The 20,765-nt window shown below is 38.4% G+C and overlaps 1 protein-coding gene across 6 annotated transcripts in view; it reads left to right on the forward strand.

Moving 5' to 3' along the window:
• Nucleotides 1-20,765, forward strand: part of SH3KBP1 (SH3 domain containing kinase binding protein 1) — a 264,182-nt gene that overhangs the window by 113,260 nt on the left and 130,157 nt on the right. For 4 of the 6 annotated variants that reach the window (XM_058185828.1, XM_058185832.1, XM_058185829.1 and 1 more), the window contains exon 5: nt 3,808-3,882. The exons of the other annotated variants lie outside the window; for them this stretch is intronic. In XM_058185828.1, coding sequence (XP_058041811.1) covers nt 3,808-3,882 — 75 coding nt within the window. The remainder of the gene's footprint in view (nt 1-3,807; nt 3,883-20,765) is intronic. 6 annotated transcript variants of the gene reach the window in all.

Genomic DNA, 20,765 nt, shown 5'->3' on the forward strand with positions numbered 1-20,765 from the left:
ACAGGCCCTCTGGGGTTTCAGCTAATCCAAGATGCCTCATAGGAATACATTATTTCTCTTTTTGTTTTCTCAGATTACTTCTCTTCAGCACTTCCCGTACCTCTTAGTACCCGTCCATTACACATCTACATCTCTCAGTTTTAAGGAATGTCTCTGTGCACCCTCAACAGGCCCCTCTCCTATGCCAAAAAAACAAGATAATGCGGACATGTCCTTCTCCAAGCATATGGACCATAGGCATGGAAAGAAGTTTCCACAAAGCATATAATCTAACTACATTATAAAACTCAGTTATATACCCTAATCTGGATCTACATCCCCCTACAACAGACAGATTCCTTCCTTTTGTTTTCCTATTGGTCCACTATTAACCCTGCAAAAGGTGTGTGGATTGTTAGTTAAGTCCTAGGGAAATGGGGTGGCATTTAAGAAAGAAAAAGGATTTATGAAGGATTTAGATCTTAATGCCGGAAGGATACAATTGATTTCATACTTACGTTTTACATAGGTACATGTGTTATAAATGCTTAACAAATAAATACTTAAAAAGAAAATACTTTTATAGCAGCACAACATATACAATAGAATAACAAGTTTATTACTATTCCCTTCATTACTATTTTATTTTTGAATTCCCTCATTCCCTACATAGGGGAGTTTCCACCCCTCCCCTTCCGTCTCCTAACAAGTGCCTGAGGCTGTTTAGCTTTGTCCTAGTAAACGCCTTCCCTTTTCTGGGAATTTTCCTTTACAGCCCCCCTCCCCCCGTCTTTTGTGGCTGGATCCTCCCCCGCCCGTTGTTCTTGGTGGCCTTGGGAGGCTCCGAACTGACAGAGCCTCCCTCTGAACTGCAACGCCCGCTCTACTCCCAAAGCCCCAAAGCCCTTGCACTGATTGGCTGGCTTCGAACTCTCCTGTGTGCCCAAAAGTCCAACACAAACTGTACTATGACAAATGGGCCACAGCAAAGGGACTGGGACATAGGGGCCATGGCCCAATATGCCTAAGTGTAATTACGTGGAGGCGAAACCCTGGTGGAGAAACAGGCAGCGCCAAGAGTTCGAGGCAAAAAGTCCTAGACCCCTATGCAGATGATGCTGTTATTCTCTCCAGGACACCAGTAGGTTTTAAAAGAGCCTTGCAAGCCCTCGTCCAGTACTGTAATTACAATAAACTGGACATAAATTATGAGAAAACAAAGATTATGGCCTTTGCAAAAAGGCCAAAACTCTATTCATGGTATCTAAATGGCCATAATATAGAGCAGGTAACCACCTTCAAATACCTAGGTGGGTCATCCAGGCCACTGGTTGAAGAAAAGCACATGGTGAATATGCGGCTGCCTTGGGCCAAAGATCAGCGAGCACCATCCTTAAATTTTTCCGCACAAAGGAAGGGTGCTATGTCTCTGCCACAATTAAGCTTTTTCTGGCCAAGTCATTAGCACAGTTTTCTTATGGGACCTTGTTTGGACCCTCAGCTTCACATTTTACACCATTGGAAAAAGTTCAGTCCAAATTCAGTAGAGCAATTCTCCAAATGTCGCATTGTGTCTCAAATGCACTTCTGCGCCTGGAGACAGGATTGAGAAAAGTCGAAGCAAGAATCTATAGAGTCTTTTAAATCTCTGGCTAAAGTTTAACTTCTTTCTGCAAGGCCTTGCTCCATTAATCTCCAAGACAAATTCTCCTCGTCATGAATCAAGGCTGTTGAGTCCAACTTTGCCAAACTAGGCTTCTCCCCAGCCTCAATATTCAAGTTGGACTACGACCAAGCAAAACAAACCTTGCGACAAAGGGTAGAGGACATCGAAAGGCAAATGGACTTAGGGAAAGCTCCATTGTTTCTGGCTCCAGATGCTATTAGATATATTGTTACTCCTGTCTTAGCCTGTTGGAGTCAGCAAACCATCGGAAAGCATTTTTGCTCACACGGTGCCATGCGCTTCCAGTGGCTGTCTTGTACGGCAAGTATAAAAAGATACCATTGACTGAAAGACTAGCTCAGGAGAGGTGGAGACCATTGATCACATACTCTTTCGATGTTCCTTTTACAGAGTGATTAAAAAAAACAACATTCTTCCAATAATTGCTAGGTATCCTGTCATTCCAATACTGCTTATCTCCAGTGGCTGCTTAAGGATGAACAGCCCATAACTACAGTGCAAATGGCTAGATTTTGCACAACAGCACTGGAGATTCACCGGAAACAGGTGTCTAATCCACCATAGTTATTTTATGTAACAAATGTGGCAAACCCATTGCATTGCTTATTCCTTTTCCTTTTAGTATTAAACTGACTACGGGGCCACCCAGTTTATGGACTGTAATTTTAGTATCGTTAGACCATGTATAATTGACAGGCTGGATTTTATCATAAATTTTAGCTGTTATTTATTATTTTAAACTAGAATTTTTAATTGTATATTTACTGAGTGTTTTTATTTGATCTGGTCTATATAATAAATTGAATTGAATAAGAGAATTGACTTAAATTTTTTAATCATTTGTACTATACTATGGTATTTGAAAAGATAGCATTCAGAATAGTCTTAGGATTCTAGATTAAATTAAAGCAGTTTTTTCAATCATTGCAAGTCTTTTAGGCAGAATCTCACAAAACCTGAATTTAAACTTTTCAGTAATTTTTATATCTATTTTTTAAAAATTGACATAATGAAGGTATAATGACATCTCAAAATCAGTAATTCTATTTTTACATTGCTTTTTGAATACAGAAATTTGCTAAGCAATACATATTGATGAATTCATAAATATATGATGCTACTGAACTTAATTTGGTATAAAATATGCTCTGCTGTGCTTAAAGAACTAAAGACTATAAGTAGTCCTTGAATTACAACCACAATTTAGCCCAAAATTTCTGTAGTTAAGTGAGACATTGTTAAGTGAGTTTTGCACCATTTTATGACCTCTCTTGCAACAGTTGTTAAGTGAATCACTGCAGGTGTTAAATTAGTAACATGGTTGTTACGTGAATCTAGCTTCCCACTGACTTTGCTTGAGGTTGCAAAAAGGGATCACATGACCCTGGGACACTGCTGATATGCTAAATAAGAAGCAGTTGCCAAACAACTGAAGTTTGATCCCATAACTGTGGAGATGCTACAACAGTCATAAGTGTGAAAAATGGTCATAAGCCACTTTTTTCAATGCCATTGTAACTTCAAACAGTCACTAAATGAATTGTTGTAAGTTGAGAACTACCTGTAGTGGCAAATGTACTAGGATAAAATACTTTTTATTCTAATACATTACATCTTTTATAAAAAGAGGAGTGAAGTTAAAGTTAAGCATCATGAATACTTTCACATACAATGAAGCTTTTTTTTAATTTTTTTATTTTTGGGGGCAATAACAGCTCTCTGGAGAAGCTTCTCAATCCTCTGAAAACAGATTTGGGAGGAGGGGAAAAGTTGGTTCTACTTAATTTGTTGATAAACACTCAGAATTGTTGTGTGTTATGAGCAAAAAGGAAACAAAGGCATCCCAACCCTATGCTAATTTGCACAGAAATTATACTTCAGGTGTTTATTGACCATTAAAAATGTTCAGAAAGAATACATGGTTTTCTTTGTTGAATGGCATAATCTGAACAAAGTTTTGACTTTTTTCTCTCAGAAATGCAAACGGTGAAATTATAATTACTTATTAAGTTTGTTCTTTTACTGATGAAACTTTAATGCAGCAAGATTAAAAACTATTCCTCTCTTTACTTTTGCTATTACTTCAATTTTCCTATCCTTTCTTTTTGTTCTGCTCTCCTTTTCTTTTATTCTGCTGTCAGGAAAGTCTGCCTTTGAAGGGTCAATTCTGTATAAAGTGGGACCGACAAAGATTGACAGCTGCAGACGCTATAACAGTGAGTTAATTAACAGAAAAAAGAGAGAATGATAAGTTAAGGCTGCTCTTTGAATGTGTCTGTTTTCATCTGCCAATGAAGGAATGTTCACCCGTTGCCTACTGTTTGGCTACTTGCATAGTTGTCTGTGAGATGATCAGTTCATTTGCAGTCCATGTGTTTTGAAAATGAATGTAATCTACATACATGGGTGAAACAATTTGCAGTATTGGGAATTACCCCAAAACTATAGTGTTCAGCTAGATATTTTGATCTGAAAACATGCATATTGGATTGATTGTAGGAATTGTAGGTCAACAGTACAACATTTTGGAGCTCAGAATGGAGCTAATGCTTAGTAGCCTAAGAATTAAAGAATCTTGGGGGAAGCTTTTCATGAAATCTTGGACAAACATTGCTAATTGAGGCATTTACAGTAATAGTATGCATATTATCTAGTAGGCTAGATAAACTAAACTTTATCTCTATATGTAGTAGCTTTGTGTTGTCCCAGAAAGCTTGGGGCCGTTTACCTGGTGTAAGGGCCCAATCATGACTCCAGATAGGTGGAAAGGTCCAAAGTGGGTACACACCGGCTTCAAAACTTTTATATAAACCTTTTATATAACATTGAACAGCGTACATTACTATGAACCAATCATAAAAAAAACCCAATATGCATACATTTTCAGTAGTCATAGTAACCTAGTTCAACCAAAGGTAACCAGGTATGATAAGGCCTTTATCTTATCAATACCTTTCCTACATTAAAAGTATTCCTAAGTAAGTTTGTAACTTGGTACCAGGGTCTCATCAATCCCCTGGATGAACAGGCAATTCCTAAGGAAGAAGGCAGATGGCCTGGTTTTCATGAATTGCTATCAAGCATAGTTAACCAATAGTCAAGATGCTTTCCATTTTTGTATTCATGAGATAATGGTTATCATTTTCTCAGCTATTAATTAAAAAGCATGATGTGAATAACTAAAATATTACCCAGATTGATTTACTAGAGTTGCTAGGAAACGTTTTTTTAAAAAAAGACTTTCCTAGCTTTATCATTATTCAAAATGCTGTTGACTATTTAAATATTATACTTGCTCCATGAAAATGCAACCACTTTCCCCCCCCAATGTTATATCTTGGCATTTAAATCTATACCAAGCATCTGTGAAGTGGAACAGGAGAAAGACTGGCTTTGATCTGAAGTGGAGAAGAGGGGGATGGAATACTTTTTCATACTTCCATTTATCAGGAAACAACAGGAGAAAAACAGCACAATTAGATTGGAGCATTCTATTTATATATATAGGACCTACAAGAAACTCGAAGTCCAAAGAGCTACCATCTTATGTGACCTCACATTCCTATGCAACTGCCGAGACAGGAACGTGATCCCCACATCCTTCCAACTAAAATTCCATTCTAAAACGCCAGCCACCGAAAGGATCCTGAAAAGAACAGAATTAGGCTTGATCAGAAAAAGATTCCTACTAGACCAAACCAACAAGGACCTACTCACTCTGCACCTCAAACACAGCAACAAAATCCACCCAGCATTCTGGGACAAATCTAAACAACTAGCCCTCTGGAGAGCCGAAACAGAAACCTCCCACAAGACGGACACACACACCAACAAACTCCACAGACTAGAAAAATGCCACAAGCCCAACCCCCCTCCACACCAATTCATGAAACAAACAGTACACAACATATCAGACAGGACCTTCACCATAGCAGAAACCAATGTTCTCTCCAAAGGATTCAACTTTGCAGTTGCCCCCAAACACATCCCCACTGAAAACATCATATGCGGAGTTGAAGCTAGCCTAACCAAAATCAACCCAGATGAAGCCAATAAAATCAGACTTGAAGTCACCAACGTCCTCTGCTCCAGCAACCCACCCAGAAGCAACTTACACAAAGAAGAACAAAAAGCACTCACCGACTTGAGGAAAGACAATAACATAATCATTCTCCCAGCTGACAAAGGTAACGCCACAGTGGTGATGAACACATCTGACTACCAATCCAAACTATCCAACCTACTCCAAGTCCCCGCCTACAAACCTCTAAACATAGACCCCACCACTTACCTGGAAAAAACAACCAAATCCAAAATAAAAGCCTCCCCCATCAGTGAAGAGCTCCAGCAAAGAATCATCCCCACAGAGAAATCATCCAGTTGCTCCAAGCTTTATGGCCTCCCCGAGATACATAAAGAAGGAACACCACTCAGACCCATAGTCAGCTCCGTAGTCTCACCTCTACAAAATCTCGCCAAATTCCTTGCCAAACAACTTCAGCCCTACGCAGAATCCATCACTTCACACGTACAAAATTCATTCCACTTCATAGAAACAATAAAGAAACAAAACCTACAACCCAGCAACCTACTCATGAGCTTCGATGTCATATCCCTCTTCACCAAAGTGCCTATTAAAGAAGCCTTGACAGCCATCCAAAACAAATACAACCCCCACAAACACAGATCTGACCAACCACTGCCTAACCAACACATACTTCTTCCATAATGGATAAAGATACAAACAGATAGAAGGAGCACCAATGGGATTACCCCTCTCACCGTCATTGCAAACCTATACATGGGATACTTTGAAACCAACACTTTAGATAAATCTGAACTCAAACCCAAACTCTGGCTTAGCTACGTAGATGACACTTTCATAATTTGGCCATATGGAAAGGAGAAACTGGACAACTTCCTTACACAACTCAACAGCCTACACCCCAAAATACAATTCACTATGGAAATAGAAGCTAACAACCAACTCCCCTAGGTCATCCTAATCTACAAAAAAACCAACGGCTCCTTAGGACACACCTCTACCAGAAAAAAACACACACCAACCGCTATTTAAACGCACAATCACATCACCACCCTGCACAGATCAACTCCATAGCCAAGACTCTCATCTCCAGAACCAAACGCCTAGCCGACAAAGACCACCTGAAAACTGAATTACACACTCTCACAAACGTATTAGTCTCCAACGGATTCCAAAGAAACACAATTACCAACCTAATCCAAAGGGAGACACCGCCCAAGAACCAAGACACAGAACAAGACAACGGCATCGCCCTCCTCCCGTACATCAAAGGCACCACAGATAAAATCAGCAAAATTCTCCACAAACACAACATCAAGACAGCCTTCTGCACAGACCAAAAAATAGCCAATATCTTAAGAAACCCCAAAGACAAGATCCAGCTAGAAAACCAAGGAGACTATGAAATACCATGCAAAATCTGCCCAGCCACATACATTGGACAAACTAATAGGAGAATAAATGCACGCATCGCAGAACACAAGAACTCAGTCAGAAAAGAAGAAAAAACCTCCTCCCTTTTCCCGCACCTTAAAACCAAAGGACATGAAATTGATTTTAAAGGAACCAAATTAATCTCCAAAACTGAACACTACAACAAGAGAATAATTATGGAAGCCATCGAAATACAGAAACATCCCCACAACATGGACAAACGGGACAACACCTCCCTCCTACCAGACATCTGGAAGCTAGCCTTAGTCAACAAACGAGTCCCAGCCACGAAAATTGACACTGGACCCAGGAAAACACACGACGCCACCACCAATCATCCTCACCAGATTCAAACCCAAACCCATCCCACAGACGAAACACAACCACCATCCAGAAGCCAGACCATGCTGGTACCACCATTGCTGCGCCCCCCTCCAATCCCCACACAAAGCAAGCTGACACACGCCAGGAACATATGACAAGACCTTGGACTCGGAGCCAAACCAAAACCTGGGATGCTGCATCACAGCTATCTTCTCAGGACATCACATCACAGAACTCCAGAGGCCACAACAACAAAGCTCAGGACATTACGACACAACCTACCACCCAGGATGTTACAGCACAAGACTCAGGAGGTCACATTCCGAGAACTCAGGACATTTCCAAGAAGCCCATTACCACTACAGGAGGTCACATTCCCAGAACTCAGGATGTTTCCACACAGCCCATTAACCAGGTCATTACAACACAAAAGACTAATGGGCACACAACTAAGACCACACCCACATAGGATGCTACGAAACAGCCAACCAATCTGAACACACCCACCCCATCTACCAATCAAGATGAAACCACACAGCCAACCAACCCGCTCACAGCAACACTCCCCACTTCCCCACTAGTATTTATAGGCAGCTCCAACCATACTTTGCTCGCACAAGCACAAAGCCGAAAGCACCAGCTTGAAGATGATGAGTGAGACCTCATCAAAACGTTGCCAAGATTAGGTTGGTAATCTTATTTCTTTGGAATCCATTGGCTGTTAGTACGTTAGTGAGAGTGTGTAGTTCGGTTTTTAGGTGTTGTTCGTCAGATAAGCGTTTTGTTCTGGAGATGAGTGTCTTGCCTACAGAGTTGATCTGTGCTGGATGGTGGTGTGAGAGTGCGTGCAGATAGCGGTTTGTGTGTGTTTTCTTCTGGTAGATGGTGTGTCCTAGGGAGCCATTGGGTTTCCTGTAGACTAAGACATCCAGGAAGGGAAGTTGGTTGTTAGCTTCTGTTTCCATGGTGAACTGTATTTTGGGGTGTAGGCTACTGAGGTGTGTGAGGAAGTTGTCAAGTTTTTCTTTCCTGTGTGGCCAGATTATGAAGGTGTCGTCTACGTATCTGAGCCAGAGTTTGGGTTTGTGATCAGATTTTTCTAGTGCTTGGTTTTCAAAGTGTTCCATGTAGAGGTTGGCAATGACAGGTGAGAGGGGTGATCCCATGGGTGCTCCTTCTATTTGTTTGTATTTTTGTCCGTTATAGATGAAGTATGTGTTGGATAGGCAGTGGTTGGTCAGATCTAGGATGTGCTTGGGGAGGCTATATTTGTTTTGGATAGCTGTCAAGGCTTCTTTGATTGGCACTTGGGTGAAGAGGGATATAACATCGAAGCTCACGAGTAGATCGCTGGGTTGTAAGTTTTGTTTCTTTATGATCTCTATGAACTGGAATGAGTTTTCTACATGTGAGGTGATGGATTCTGCATCGGGCTATAGTTGTTTGGCGAGAAATTTGGCTAGGTTTTGTAGAGGTGAGCCTATGGAGCTGACTATGGGTCTAAGTGGGGTTCCTTCTTTGTGTATCTTGGGGAGACCATAGAGCTTAGGGCATCTGGATGATTTCTCTCTGGGAATGATTCTTTGCTGGATTTCTTCGCTGATGGGGGAGGCTTTTATTTTGGATCTAGTGGTTTTTTCTAGGTAGGTGGTGGGTGTTTCTTTCTACCAGAACAAAACACACACAAACCGCTATCTGCATGCACTCTCACACCACCACCCAGCACAGATCAACTCTGTAGGCAAGACACTCATCTCCAGAACAAAACGCTTAGCTGACGAACAACACCTAAAAACCGAACTACACACTCTCACTAACGTACTAACAGCCAATGGATTCCAAAGAAATAAGATTACCAAACTAATCCAAAAAGAAACCCCCACTAAAATCCAAGACAGAGAACAAGGAAACGGCATAGCCTCCTCCCATATATAAAAGGCACCACAGACAGAATCAGCAAGATCCTCCACAAACACCACATCAAGACAGCATTCTGCACAAACCGAAAAATATCCACCATCCTAAGAAACCCCAAAGACAAAACTGAGTTAGAAAATCATCAAAATCGTTTTGAAATGATGGAGGACTTGGAATTAAGAGATATTTGGAGAGAACATAATACAGAAGAGAGGGATTTTACCTTCTTTTCTGACAGGCATCAATCATTTTCGAGGATTGATTTTATTTTGATTTCTAATGATTTGTATTCTAGAGTGAAGAAGACTAAGATTTGTTCAAGAACTCTATCTGATCATAGTCCGGTTTGGATTGAATTTGATCGGGAAAAGGAGGCTAGGAGATCATGGAGGTTGAATGAGAATTTGTTTAAATATGAACAAAATTAAATGAATGTAAAAAGCAAATGAAAGATTTTTTTATTATGAATATGAAAAAAGAGACATCTATAGAGATGATTTGGTATGCTAGCAAGGCTTATATGAGAGGAAATCTTATACAAATGAATATTAAATACAAAAATAAATTGCAGAAAAAGAAAAAGGAATTGGAAGAGGAAATTAAAAAGAAAGAACAGTTACTGATAAATAGCCCAGGAAATAGTAAAATAAAAGAATCAATAAATATATTAAGAGGTCAGTTTAATATGTTGATGGCAGATCAAGTAGCAATTAATTTACAATATGTAAAACATAATACGTTTAATAATGCCAATAAGCCAGGAAGATGGCTTGCCTATTTAATAAGGAAAAAACAGAAATCACAAACGATTGATAAAATAGAATATAGGGGTAAGGAAGTTTATCAAAAGAACTTGATTAAAAAGCATTTTAGAGTATTATAGTAAGTTATATACTAGGGATATGATTGATGATACAGAGATAGAAAGATATTTACAACAACAAAATATTTGTGAGCTTACAGAAAATCAAAGAGAAGAACTGAATCAATTAATTACTTCAGAGGAAATTTTGTTAGCAATTAAGCAACTTAAAATCGGTAAAGCACCAGGTACAGATGGTTTAACAGCTGTTTATTATAAAATTTTACAAAATGAGATGGTTGAACCACTTAAAGAGTTATTTAATAAAATTCAAATGGGAGGAGATGTTCCCCCTTCATGGAGGACAGCCTTTATTTCGTTAATACCGAAGGAAGATCGAGATGGTATTAAAGCAGAGAATTATAGGCCTATATCACTTTTAAATACTGATTACAAGATATTTGCCAAGATACTTGCTAATAGATTAATGCCAGTGATGAATCAAATAATTCATAATGATCAGTCAGGATTTATTAAGGGTAGGCAGATGAGATATAATGTGAGGCAAATTGTAAATTTACTTGAATATTTGGAACGAAACAACCAAGTCTCAGCGGCATTCCTTTTTGGATGCTGAAAAAGCTTTTGATAGATTGGATTGGCAATTTTTGTTTAAAGTAATAGAAAAAATGCAATTTGGGGATTATTTTATCCATGCAATTAAAGCAATATATCAGAAGCAAACAGCACAAATAATAGTTAATGGTGGGTTAACAGAAACTTTTAAAATTGGGAAAGGGACGAGACAGGGATGTCCCCTGTCCCCATTACTTTTTATTTTAACTTTAGAAATTCTTCTGAATAAAATACGTGGTTCCGATCGAATAAAGGGAATTAGAGTTAAACATCAAGATTACAGATTAAGAGCTTTTGCAGATGACTTGGTTGTTACTGTATCCCAACCAATATACTCAGCTACTGGTTTAAAAGATATAATTGATCAGTATGGCAAAGTATCTGGATTTAAGGTGAATCAGCAAAAGACAAAGATGATAACTAAAAATATGAATATACAACAAAAAGAAGAGTTAGAAAGAACTACAGGTTTTGAAATTGTTAAAAAGGTTAAATATTTAGGAATATATATACATATATATATATATGTATACATATATGCAGCTTCAAATGTCAAATTATACAAAAATAATTATGAGGTATTGTGGCAGAAGGTATGGAAAGAAATGGAGAGTTGGAAGAAGTTACAACTATCCTTGTTGGGAAGAATAGCGGCTATAAAAATGAATGTTTTGTCCAGGTTTTTGTTTTTGTTTCAAATGATATTAAGAATGATATTAAATTACAGGAATGGCAAAAGGGGGTTAATAACTTTGTATGGATGGGCAAAAAACCAAGAATAAAATTAAAAATAATGCAGGATACAAGGGAAAGGGGGGGTCTTAAAATGCCTAATTTAAAATTGTATTATGAAGCAGTTGTCTTATCATTAATTACTGATTGGATTAATTTAACTGAGGAAAGAGTTTTGAATATAGAAGGTTATGGTTTGTTATATGGGTGGCATGCCTATTTATTATATGATAAGAAAGTAGATAAAATATTTAAAAATAATATAATTAGAAATGCATTATTGAGGGTTTGGAGGAAATATCAATATAAATTAGATGGAAAGATTCCAATATGGGCAATCCCGAGACACATGATAGAAAATATAAATATATATCAAAAGATGGAGGTAGTTACCTATAAAGAACTTCTTTGTATGGAAAAGGGGGAATTACAATTAAAATCTAGAGAAAAGATGGGGGAAGAAGGGAAAAATTATACATGGTTCCAATATGGACAATTACAAGCTAGATGGAAATTAGATCAAAAAATAGGTGTTAAGCAAATTGAGGATAATTTGTTAAAACAAATGAGAGATCAAGGCCAACAGCATATTAAGAGGTTGTATAATGTATTAGTAGAAATAGACTCAGAGACTGAATTGGTTAAGGATTGTATGATTAAGTGGGCACAAAATTTTCAGCAACCAATAATGTTGGAAACTTGGGAAAGAATTTGGGTGAGGAATGTTAAATTTACACAAGCGCAAAATATGAGAGAAAATTTTATAAGATGTTTTATAGATGGCATTTAGACCCCAAAAATTGTCATGTATGTATCCTAATGTACAGGCTAAATGTTGGAGATGCGATTGTGAAGATGCCATTATTACCATATATGGTGGACTTGTAAAAAGTTAAAGCATTTTGGATTAAAGTATGGTGGATCATGCAGAATATTTTGAAAAGAAGATTAAGTTTACTCCGCAGTTCTTTCTACTAGGAATAATTATGGATTGTACAGCTATAGAGACTAAATTGATTTTGAACTTAATAACAGCCGCAAGACTTTTGATTGCTCAATATTGGAAGAAAGAAGAATTACCTACAATTGAAGAATGGACACTCAAAGTATCAAATCTGGCAGAAATGGCAAAATCTCTGCTTACTTGAAAGACTATACACAAGAAAAATATATTTTAGAATGGAAAATGTGGATTGATTATATTCAAAATAAGTATCAGATAAAAAAATATCGAATAGCATATGAGTAAATTTAGGAAATATTTTGTATTAGATATATTTCTGAAGGAGAGGGGAATTGAGAGTGTGATTAAGTGTGGAGTGACTAGAGATTATAATTTAGGAATTATTTTAGATTATGATTGTTAGTTTTGATACCCTGCATTTTGTTCTGGGAAGTCGGGGTGGGGGTGGGGGTAAGGGAGGGAATCGGGGTTGAGGGTAGAGATGGAGTGATGGTTAATGTACAGGGATTATTGAAGATGTATAAATATAATTAATGTAGGGTCGGGTCTGCCCAGTTACCATTTTAGAACGGTGGGGAGGGAGAAAAGAGAGAGTAGGAGGTAGGAAAGAGGAGAAGAGGAAGGAAGAGGGGTAGAAGAGGGAGAAGGAAGGTGTAGGGTGGAGGGAGGAGAGGATGTAGATAAGAGAAGGAGAGGAAGGTTGGAAAGTAAAAGAAGGTAGAAGAGGGAACAGTGTTAAAAAGGGGGGTGGTGACTGGGCAAGCCCGACTAATTGTATATAACTGTACATTGGATGAGTTGTTTGATATGATTGTAAAAATAAAACTTTTTTATGGAAAAAAAAAGAAAATCAAGGAGTATATGAAATCCCATGCACCGCCTGCCCCACCACATACAAACCAACAGAAGAATAAATGCACGCATTAAAAAACACAAGAACTCAGTCAAAAAAGAGGAACCAACTTCTTCCCTGGTCCAACACCTTAAAGCCACAGGACATGATATTGACTTTAAAAAGACCAGAACTATCGCCAAAACTTAACACTTTAACAACAGAATAATTAGAGAAGCCATCGAGATAGAAAAACGCCCACACAGCATGAATAAACGAGATGATACCTCCCACCTACCAGCCATTTGGAAAACCGCCCTTATTGACAAACTTGTCCCTAACACAAGGAATGACACCAGACCCACACTCACGAGGCCACACAGGATGTCATCACCGCACATCCACCCAGAAAGCAGACCCAAACCCACACCGATGATGAAGCACAACCAAGGACCAAAAGCCAGACCGCAGCTGCAACATTAGCCATTTCAAACCCCTCCAATCCATACATGCAGCAGACTGACACCCACCATGAAGATGTAGCACGACCACGACCACGAAGCCAAACAACAGCAATGCAGCTCACCAGCTCAAATCCCCCTGCAACTCAGACTAATCTGAGCACAACCAAGCCCCCACCCAAACAGGACACACCCCTAGCCAATCAGAGCACAAACCCCCCCCCATCCAATCAGAACACAACCAAGCTCCCACCCAATCAGTTCAAACCTCCACTAGCAGTTAAAAGGAAGAAACAGCTGCGATCACACATTGCTCCCAGAAGCACGAAGCTGAAGCCTGAAGATGACGAATGGGACTTCGTCGAAACGTCGCCAAGACACTTCCAATTTTACGCGGGAGAAAACCCGAATAACCAAAGACCTACACACACACACACACACACACACACACACACACACACACACACATATATGTGTGTGTGTGTGTGTTTTCTGAGGTTTTCACGGGTGTTTGTATGTAGGTCTTTGGTTGTTCGGGTTTTCTCCCGTTTAAATTGGAAGTGTCTTGGCGACATTTCGACGAAGTCCCATTCGTCATCTTCAGGCTTCAGCTTCGTGCTTCTGGGAGCAATGTGTGATCGCAGCTGTTTCTTCCTTTTAACTGCTAGTGGGGGTTTGAACTGATTGGGTGGGAGCTTGGCTGTGCTCTGATTGGCTGGGGTTTTTTTTGTGCTCTGATTGGCTGGGGGTGTGTCCTGTTTGGGTGGGGTCTTGATTGTGCCTAGATTAGTCTGAGTTGCAGGGGGATTTGAGCTGGTGAGCTGCATTGCTGTTGTTTGGCTTCATAGTCGTGGTCGTGCTACATCTTCATAGTGGGTGTCAGTCTGCTGCATGTATGGATTGGAGGGGTTTGAAATGGGTAATGTTGCAGCTGTGGTCTGGCTTCTGGTCCTTGGTCGTGCTTCATGATCAGTGTGGGTTTGGGTCTGCTTTCTGGGTGAATGTGCGGTGGTGACATCCTGTGTGGCCCTCGTGAGTGTGGGTCTGGTGTCTTTCCTCATGTTAGGGACTCATTTGTCAATAAGGGCGGGTTTCCAAATGGCTGGTAGGTGGGAGGTATCATCTCGTTTATTCATGCTGTGTGGGTGTTTTTCTATCTCAATGGCTTCTCTGATTATTCTGTTGTTAAAGTGTTCAGTTTTGTTTCGACGAAGTCTCATTTGTCATCTTCAGGCTTCAGCTTCGTGCTTCTGGGAGCAATGTGTGATTGCAGCTGTTTCTTCCTTTTTAAGGAAGTACGAAGAAGCACGAAGCTGAAGCCTGAAGATGACGAATGAGATTTGTCGAAACGTCGCCAAGACACTTCCAATTTTACGCGGGAGAAAACCCGAATAACCAAAGACCTACATACAAACACCCGCGAAAACCTCAGAAAACAAATGTATGTTTATATTTATATTTATATTTATATTTGTGTGTGTGCGTCCTGCCTTTAAAAATAAGAATTTTTCAAGCACTTCCAAATAAAAGTAAACTGAAATAGTTATAAAACAGCATGCACCCATGCTAAATAAATTAAAAGTTTTTATCATTATCAGTGAATTGGGAATTAACTCTAAAGCAAACTTAATTTAATTAACTGCTGAATAAACAAATCTGAATTATTTGTCTCATTTAGCAAAGTATAGTTTGCAATCACAAGTCATGAATTATAGGAATAGAAACTCAGTTGAATATGGGGAAGGGGAAGTATGGTTTAGAATTACTTTTGAACTGGGTAAAAGGCCATGTAGCATAGTGAATTCTGCTGAGATTTAAAAGAGGATTGGACAGGCTTAAACATGATTAACATGTTTTTCTTTTTTTAAAAAAATAAAGAATATGAGACAGTGTGCAAGTGTAAGATATACTCCAGAGGGGAAAAAAACCTAATCCAATGATTAAGACTCATTATATCCCTGCCACCTGTCTAAATGTTAAATTATCAAATTATCATTCAAGTCTTTGGCAAAAGAAAAAATGCTGGGAGGAAAAAGATCAATTCCAAATTATAAGAAATAGTTTGAGACTAATAATGTAAAACTTTTTTTCTGATTTTTTTTTAAAAAACTGGTATGTGCATAAATTCAATTGTTGTGTTACTTTATAGTGAACTTACCAAGTAAAGTGGAAGACTGGGATCATCCATAAACAATTGTACCACAATGGTAAAAGCTGTCTGCATCCACACAAATAGATTCATTATTAGAATGAGTGTTCAGTGTTAGAGGGCACTGAATAATTAACATATGTTATCCTGTAATAAAGGGCAATGCTAATTTCACTCTGTTTGCTGAAGTAGAAGGATTCAGGAGTTAAAGAAAGTTAATATTCTGGGCAAAAAGAGAAAACATTTGAACAATAAAGCTGTGTATTTTGAAATAATAGATATGATTATTACAATAGATAAAGGTTGGGAAGTTTTTCTGATGGAGCAGTTGAAAAAAGATTTAATGTTGTAATTAATTGATTAATTTGATTTATAAAGAGATTCTGTATATCACAACATTCCAAGTTGTAGCCTATTGGAGTTGGGAGAGGTTTTCAACCTGGCTTTGGGATTTCTGCCCTTCTGTCCATTCTACCCTTCAGTCTTCAGTTACAAAGCATTACAGAATTAAGTAACTTTTAATAGTAGTGAATTTTTCTCTATATGTGGTTTCAACACAGTATTATTCTAGAGACACCAGATCACAACTGTGTCTTTGATCTTTCTGGCTGGAAAATGATGGCATTTTCAACATGTGAAGAGGATGGCTACTTTATGCCATCTGTTATTTATTTTCCATTAGCATTTTACCATAGTACATAGCTGCATTAATTTACACAAATCATAACATTTGTAATACATGTTCAAGCTCAATAAAGAATTCAATAATCAGAAAAGTTAGTTTGTTTTAATACCTGCTTGAAATACAGGTAGTCTTTGACTTACAATCACAATTGAGCCCCAAAGTTCTGTTGCTAAGTGATACATTTGTTCAAGTGAATTTTGCCCTATGTTATGACCTTTTTTGACACATTTGTTAAATGAATCATTGCAGTTGTTAAGTTAGTACCACAGTTGTTAAGTGAGTCTGGCTTCCCGGTTGATTTTGCCTGTCAGAAGGTCACAAAAGGTGATCACATGACACCAGGACACTGCAACCATCATAAATACGAACTAAGTTGTCAAGCGTCTGAATTTTGTTCACATAACTGTTGGGATGCTGCAACAGTTGTGAAAAATGGTCATAAGTCACTTTTTTCAGTACTGTTATAACTTCAAATGGTCACTAATTGAAGACTACCTGTATAGTGCAATAGCTATAAATGTAGATGATGTTTCTACATGTTATATGAGAAGTGTCATTTTATCACTGCAACATAAATGGTAAAGACCTATGTTTTAGAAGTCTAATTTATTAATCCAAATGTGTCTTAAAAATGACTAGTACGAGAAGACAGTGTAACTTCTTTGAAATTCAAATGATAATATAAGATTATAAAATTATCCCAGTGAAGTAATTTACAAATCTCCTAGTCAGTTAAAATCATTTCAGGTAAGAAAAATAGTCCACAATTATTAGCATACACATAAAGCTATGTGTTTAATTTAGAGCCATATCATTTTAACATCAATTGTTAAACACCAATCAACATTATTTATCTTGTACAAAATTGAAAACAAGTCTACCATTACATAAATGACAGATAGATCATTATCGTAAATTCTCAGATTTGATCAGACTGAAAACAGCATGGATGGTATTTCTTGTGCATCCTTCGTTTTTCTGTTTTATTTTTGGCATTATAAGGGTGAAAGACATTAATTTCTTTCTCTGAAAAAATATTTCTAGTTGCTTATCTAACTAAGCAGAAATTGAGTAATGAAGTGAATAGACCTGTAGTCATCTCCTTCTTCCTGGCAACAAATACTTTTATAACATAACTGCCTTCCAATTCAGAGATTATTTTCTGGTTAGCGACAGTATTGCTTCTCCTGAAATGACCATATGCCTGTTCTAAAACGGAGTTTCAACTAAATTACTTCAGTGGTTAATCAAGGGCTGTAATTAAAATTTAGCTGTCCAATTCTCATAGCCAAACCTGGATTATGTTTATTGTGCCTTTGGAACTTCTTTGTCCTCTGTTTAAAGTCTATGCTCAAGAAGAGACAGAATTCCTTAGCAATGGCAACTCATTCCCTTGTTACCTTGATACTGGATTGTTGCAGAGTTTTACATGGGGAGATTAAAGTAGACCATAACCTACTACTAGATAAAGTAGAAAAATGTGGGTTAGACAGCACCACCACCAGATGGATTCGTAATTGGCTGACCAACCGCACTCAATGTGTAGTCCTCAACGGAACTACATCCACATGGAGGGAAGTATGCAGTGGAGTACCCCAAGGCTCTGTTTTAGGCCCAGTACTCTTCAACATCTTCATCAATGACTTGGACGAGGAGATAGATGGGGAACTCATCAAATTTGCAGATGACACCAAGCTGGCAGGAATAGCCAACACTCCAGAAGATAGGCTCAAGTTACAGAAAGATCTTGACAGACTTGAACATTGGGCGCTATCTAACAAAATGAAATTCAACAGTGAAAAAAGTAAGGTTCTACATTTAGGCCAAAAAAACAAAATGCACCAGTACCGTATATGTGGTACCTTGCTCAATAGTAGTACCTGTGAGAGGGATCTTGGAGTCCTAGTGGATAACCATTTAGATATGAGCCTACAGTGTGCAGCAGGTGATAAAAAAAGCCAACACAGTTCTGGGCTGCATAAACAGAGGGATAGAATCAAGATCACGTGAAATGTTAGTGCCACTTTATAATGCCTTGGTAAGGCCACATTTGGAATATTGCATTCAGTTTTGGTCGCCACGATGTAAAAAAGATGCTGAGACTCTAGAAAGAGTGCAGAGAAGAGTAACAAAGATGATTAGGGGACTGGAGGATAAAACATATGAAGAACGGTTGCAGGAACTGGGTATGTCTAGTTTAACAAAAAGAAGGACTAGGGGAGACATGATAGCTGTGTTCCAATATCTTAGGGGCTGCCACAAAGAAGAGGGAGTCAGGCTGTTCACCAAAGCACCTGAGGGTAGAACAAGAAGCAATGGGTGGAAACTGATCAAAGAAAGAAGCAACTTAGAACTAAGGAGAAATTTCCTGACAGTTAGAACAATTAATAAGTGGAACGACTTGCCTTCAGAAGTTGTGAATGCTCCAACACTGGAAATTTTTAAGAAAATGTTGGATAACCATCTGACTGAGATGGTATAGGGTTTCCTGCCTGGGCAGGGGGTTGGACTAGAAGGCCTCCAAGGTCCCTTCCAACTCTGATGTTATGTTATGTTATGTTATGTTATGTTATGTTATGTTATGTTATGTTATGTTATGTTATGTTATGTTATGTTATGTTATGTTATGTTATGTTATGTTATGTTATGTTATGTACTAAAATGTAGTGATCTGTGCCTGGTGGGTGAGTACCTTTACAGTCATATAAGATTATTTTTATAATCCCTGTACCGGCTTCTGATAGGGGCAATTCAGAATGCTAGCTTTAACATATGCAGTCTTTGATTGTTTAATCTTAGCTTTTCCAGGCTATCATGTTCAAGTAAAATCAATTTATACTGTATACTTACTTGGGAAGGGGATTAAGATCACACACATTCCCTCCAAAAGGAGATTTTGAGTTGGGCTCAGACAGTTGCAGCCTTTCTTTTGGAATAGCATACTTCCATATGTTTAGCTGGCATTTGCTCTGATGCAGTTCAAGAAGGCAGTGAAAACAGTGTTTTAGTATAATCTTTAATATGTAGTTAAAAGTATCACCATAGACATGGAGGCGTGCTGTATGGTTATTTGATTTAATTGTAAGTATTTTACTAATTTTTTCATTATTTTTGGTTAAACTGCCAGGAATGGGCAGCCCTTGATTTCATAATGATTCTTGAAGACAAGCTATAAAAAAATCAGTGATCTCTGAGCCTGGCTGTGACAAAAGCTGCCCACATATCATTTCTCCCAGGAGAAACAATCTTGCATTTTCTTCCACAGAGGTAGACAAAACATTGCCTTCAGCCTAAGGTTTCTTCTTTCCCAAACAAATCTCTCAAAACAAATCTCTTTCTCTGTTGTATTTAATCTAAGGACTGGAAGAGCAAGTGGAATAGTATATTCCGATTTACAAAAAAAATCCCAAGAGGAATAAAATAGAATATTTTTTTCAAAAAAGGACATAAAGAAAACTTGTGGTGCCACTCCAAGTTTTGTTCAAAATGATGTGTTCTATAGTAAAAATAACATAACATGTATAAAATAACATGTATAAAATGTATTTTATTTTAGGCCTTGAACAGGCAAAATCTTCACTTTGAGATTTATTTTTATTTATTTATTTATTGTTTATATTTATATACCGCCCTATCTCCCAAAGGACTCAGGGCGGTTTACAGGCATTTAAAAGCAATAAATACAATTCTAAAAACAATTAAAAAACTTATTCAAAAGCCTAATAATTAAAAAATATAAAAATTAAAACCCAAGTTAAAACCCCCAAACTAAAAACTAACTCAGTCCTGCGCAGTTAAATAGGTATGTTTTAAGCTCGCGGCGGAAGGTCCGAAGGTCCGGAAGCTGACGAAGTCCTGGGGGCAGTTCATTCCAGAGGGTGGGAGCCCCCACAGAGAAGGCCCTTCCCCTGGGCGTCGCCAGACGACATTGCCTCGCTGACGGCACCCTGAGGAGTCCCTCTCTGTGAGAGCGCACGGGTCGGTGAGAGGTATTCGGTAGCAGTAGGCGGTCCCGTAGATAACCCGGCCCTATGCCATGGAGCGCTTTAAAGGTGGTCACCAAAACCTTGAAGCGCACCCGGAAGGCCACAGGTAGCCAGTGCAGTCTGCGCAGATTG

This window comes from Ahaetulla prasina, chromosome 5 (genome assembly GCF_028640845.1).
Source record: "Ahaetulla prasina isolate Xishuangbanna chromosome 5, ASM2864084v1, whole genome shotgun sequence".
In the NCBI taxonomy this organism is placed as follows: Eukaryota; Metazoa; Chordata; class Lepidosauria; order Squamata; family Colubridae; genus Ahaetulla; species Ahaetulla prasina.